General features: G+C 47.3%; 1 protein-coding gene across 3 annotated transcripts in view; it reads right to left on the reverse strand.

Annotated features, from left to right (window-relative positions):
• TRPV4 (transient receptor potential cation channel subfamily V member 4) overlaps positions 1-4,313 on the reverse strand; it is a 68,223-nt gene that overhangs the window by 3,708 nt on the left and 60,202 nt on the right. For all 3 annotated transcript variants that reach the window (XR_003569294.1, XM_027864429.1, XM_027864414.1), the window contains 2 exons: positions 3,374-3,501; positions 506-627 (listed from right to left, as the gene is read on the reverse strand). Coding sequence is in view for 2 of the 3 variants with exons in the window: in XM_027864429.1 (XP_027720230.1) it covers positions 506-627; positions 3,374-3,501 (250 nt within the window). In the remaining variant the exon portion in view is untranslated. The remainder of the gene's footprint in view (positions 1-505; positions 628-3,373; positions 3,502-4,313) is intronic.

The raw sequence follows: 4,313 nt of genomic DNA on the forward strand, positions 1-4,313 counted from the left end.
GGGATGTCAGGGCTGGGAGGGGCCTCAGAACAGGGGATGTCAGGGCTAAGAGGGGTCTTAGAATTAAGAATGTGACGTCTAGCCCAGGGGTTCTTCCCCATTTTTGTCCCAGACTCCTTTGGCAGAGTCTGGTGATGTCTATGTCCCTCTTCTCAGCATGTTTTTAAATGCACAAAATAGAATACAGAGGATTATTCAGTGAAAATAATGCCATTTTCCCCACCTAGTTCCCTGAAATCTATCCATGAACTGCTTGAGGGGAAGGTCTGTGGACCCCAAGTTAAGAACCCCTGATCTAGCCCCCTTTCCAGAGATAAAAAGCCAATGGCCAGAGAGGGGGCACAAGTGCCCAAGTCAGTGGGACAGGGAAGACCAGAATTCCAGACTTTGGGACTCACCCCTACACCAGGAAATCAAGTCAAAAAAAGCTCTCCTTCTCTTCCTGCCCTCCCAGCCCCCATCTCCTCTCTTCTCCTGTCTCTTCCTCATTCCCTCCTCTACTCACCCCGGCGGAGGCGGCCCACGGTGTGCGAGAAACCGTAGTACTGGTAGGTCTCATTCTTGCCTGGATCCTCATTAATGATGCCCAGATTTTGGTTCCAATGAGACCAATTCACTTCATCAACCCTAGGAGGAAAGAACAGAATGAAAGAGTGGAGATCTACTTATCTCTCCTCCCTCCACATCTCATCCAAAAACTACTTCCTCCTTCCCCAGGGCCAATGCTCAACTCGGCCAATTCTTCCCAAGATCCCAGTGAAAGAGCAAGTTAAGCTTTGCAAGGTGCTTTACAAATAATATCTCATTTGATCCTAACAATAGCCTTGGGAGGATGGGTCTATTATTAGCTTCATTTTACAGATGAGGAAACTGAGGGAGACAGAGGTAAAATGACTAGCCGAGGGTTACACAACTAGGCTGGATTTAAACTCAGGTCTTCCTGACTTCAGGTCTGATGCTCTATCCACCACACCACCCAGCTGCCTCCCGACAAATGTTTATTGATTGATTAAAGAAAGTCATAACGGAATGGGGGAGGCCACATGCAAACAACTATGTACAAACCAGGTATATGCAGTAGATTATTTGGGGGTGGTCTCAGGGGGCAGGCACTGGAATTGAGGGGGAGGTGCCTAAGGCTTCTTTCAGGTGAGACTTAGAGGCAGAGACAAGGAGGGAGGGTGCTCCTGGTATGGGGCACAGCCAGTGAAAACACTGGGAGCTGAGAGATGGAGCCTCATGTTTACAAAACCATATTTAAGGACATTGCAGGGCACATGGAGAGGAATAAGGTATAGGAAGACTGGACAGGTCTGGGCAGGGGAGGGATTGGCAGGAGGGGGCAGTATGAAGGCTTTCAGGCTCCCCAGGGGTTAAAGGCAAAGCCAGGCTCTGACCCAGAGGGCTAGCTTAGAGCAGGAAGGTCCTTGGGGCCCACCCTTCTCATTTCACAGATGAGGAAACTGAAGCCCGGTGAGGTGGTGACTTGCCCACACAAGGAGTAAGCGAGTGAGATGAGATGGGAAGCCCAGGCCTCTGACTCCAATCTTTCCACTAGTCCACACTTTCATGCTGCCTCTTCTAGGCTCCCTACTCCCAGCCGAGAGGTGGTATACTACAGGGACAACGTGGGGCGTACGTGGTCAAACATAACCGATGCATTGATTTCTTTTGCTTGTTTCTCTATTACAAGGGAGGGTTCTGGGAGGGGGGGGAAGTCATTGACATGAAAGCCTTTCCTGAGCCTCACTAATGCTGATGCTGCCCTGCCCAAAATGACCCTGTATCCCTTTGGAATGTCTCTTGTAGATCTATTGACCACGTGTATATGTGGTCTCCCTCAGCAGCTAGCCCAGGGCCTGGCACACAGAGGAGCTTAACACATGCACTGACTGATCATTTTGATGGAAGTGAAAAAGGAAAGAACACTAATACATTTAAAAAGGAAAAGAAAAAGCATGGTCAAATACTAACGCAGAACAAAATTTTTTAAAAATATTTTTCAAGATCCACTTGGAAAAGTTTGTTGAAGCTTATGCCCCCCCCTTCTCATGTTTTTAAATGCATAAAATAAAATGTATAAGATTACAAAGGAAAAGAAATGTCAGTGAAAATAAAGGTGTAATTTGTAATAAACTACACTAGTGATCAGTTGTGGGCAGCTGGAGGGTGTAGTGGAGAGAGCGCCAGACCTGGAGCCAGGAAGACCTGAGTTCAAATCCAGCCCCAGACACTTACTAGTTGTGTGACCCTGGGCAAGTCATTTCACCCTGTTTGCCTCGGTTTCCTCATCTGTAAAATGAGCTGGAGAAGAAAATGGCAAGCTACTCCAGTATCTTTGCCAAGAAAGCCCCCAATGGGGTCGTGAAAAGTCAGATATGACTGAAATGACTGAACAACAACAAAAGCGATAAGGTGGGTCTGCCTGCCTCAACTCTCTCCCCACTCCAATCCATCCTCCATTGAGCCATGAAAGTGACTCTCTTAACCCACAGGTCTGACAACGTCACTCCCCTACTCAATACACTCCAGTGGCCCCCTATGGCCTCCAGGATCAAATATAAAAAGTTCTGGCATTCAAAGCCCTTCAAACCTAGACCCCTTCTCCATTTCCAGTCTTCTTACGCCTCACTCCCCCCCATATACTCTTCAATCCAGTGACACAAGCCTCCTGGCTGGTCCACAACCAAGACCCGCCATCTTTCAGCTCTGAGCATTCTCTCTGGCTGTCCCCCATGCCTGGAATGCTCTCCCTCCTTTCTCTACCACCTGGCTTCCCTGGCTTCCATGAAGTCCCGGCCAAAATCCCATTTTTTACAGGAAGCCTTCCCCACCCTCTCTTAATCCTCCGGCCTCCTCCGGTAATTATCTCCTATTTATCTGTTTGTCCATAGTAGTTGGCACACAATCTCCCCCATTAGATTGTAAGCTCCTTGAGGGCAGAAATTGATTTGTTTGTTTTTTGGCCACTATCTGTATCTCCAGTGCTTATGTTAAATGGTTCCCAGAGAAAGTCACTTGAGCTTCACAATCTATCATGGGATGAGAGTTTTGAGAGTTAGAAGGGATAAAGTCATGAAGCTCCATGCCTTTTGGGGAGCCTAGAAGGTTGAAGAGAGAGGATTCCAACAACTATGTAGACTTCAAAACTTTTTATGCTGTAGGGAATGTAAACCCCTGGGGATGGTGGAATAGGGAAGGGAGATGTCTCTTGCAAAGTGGTGAGACCACTACCTTAGAGCTTACCCTGAAGACGATGGGGCAGGGAGGAGAGCAAGCCAGTAGAAAGTAGAAATGGATAGAAAGCATTGTGGTAGGGCATCATGGTGACCTGGCCCAGGCATGTACAATGCCTAGTGAGAAGAGCAGTTACCTGAAACACCACCGCCGGTCTGGTGTGCCATCTGAGCTCTTGCCCACAGTGACCATCTCCCCAGAGCGGAACGCCTTCCTCACAAAAACCGGGAAAGAACGCTCGATGTCCAAGATGGTGGTGGCCCACTTTGGAGTGGAGAGGAAGAAGGAGAGACAAAAGAAACCATCAGCCATTGTTTCCTCATCCTTATTGCCCCAGGCTTCAATATGCTTAGTTAAACCAATCCTCCACCTGGGTACTACCAGCACTACACTTAGAAGAAACAAATCAAGGCCAGAAAGAAATAAAAGTGAGGTCCCATAAGACGTCCACACCTCCTGCTTGGTCCCAATGAGCAAGGATCATAGGATTTACAGCCATAAGAGCCTTTAACTGAGAATGTTGGCCTCGGAAGGCCTTTAGAACACAGAACCAGAATGTCAGAGCTAGAAGAAGCCTCAGAACAGAGAACAGAGAATGTTAGTGGAGCCCTTAGAACCTAGAACCTAGAACTATAGATGTGGAAGGGACTTTAGGACACAGAATGTAGAAAACAAGAGCTGGAAGGGGCCTAAACAAAAGATGTCAGAACTGGAAGTCACCTTAGAAGACAGAATGGTAGAATTGAGAAGTTAGTGGCTAAGGTGGCACTAGAAACCAGGTCTCCAGAATCCTAGGTTCTCCTGACTTCAAAGACCCCTTAGTCTTTTAGAGACATTATCTCTAAAATCTTCTCCAACCACACCATATTTCTCTTCCCTTTCCTAGGCTCAGGGCAGTATCCCAGACACTAGATCATGATTCTCAAGGCCAAATCTCCAGACTCCAGGCCCAGCTCTTCAACCTCCCCAAACCCAGATCTTCAAACTCTCAAGACTCATCTCCCCAAACTTTCTTTCTTTCTTTCTTTCTTTCTTTCTTTCTTTCTTTCTTTCTTTCTTTCTTTCTTTCTTTCTTT

This window comes from Vombatus ursinus, unplaced genomic scaffold (genome assembly GCF_900497805.2).
Source record: "Vombatus ursinus unplaced genomic scaffold, bare-nosed wombat genome assembly UNPS02001287.1, whole genome shotgun sequence".
In the NCBI taxonomy this organism is placed as follows: Eukaryota; Metazoa; Chordata; class Mammalia; order Diprotodontia; family Vombatidae; genus Vombatus; species Vombatus ursinus.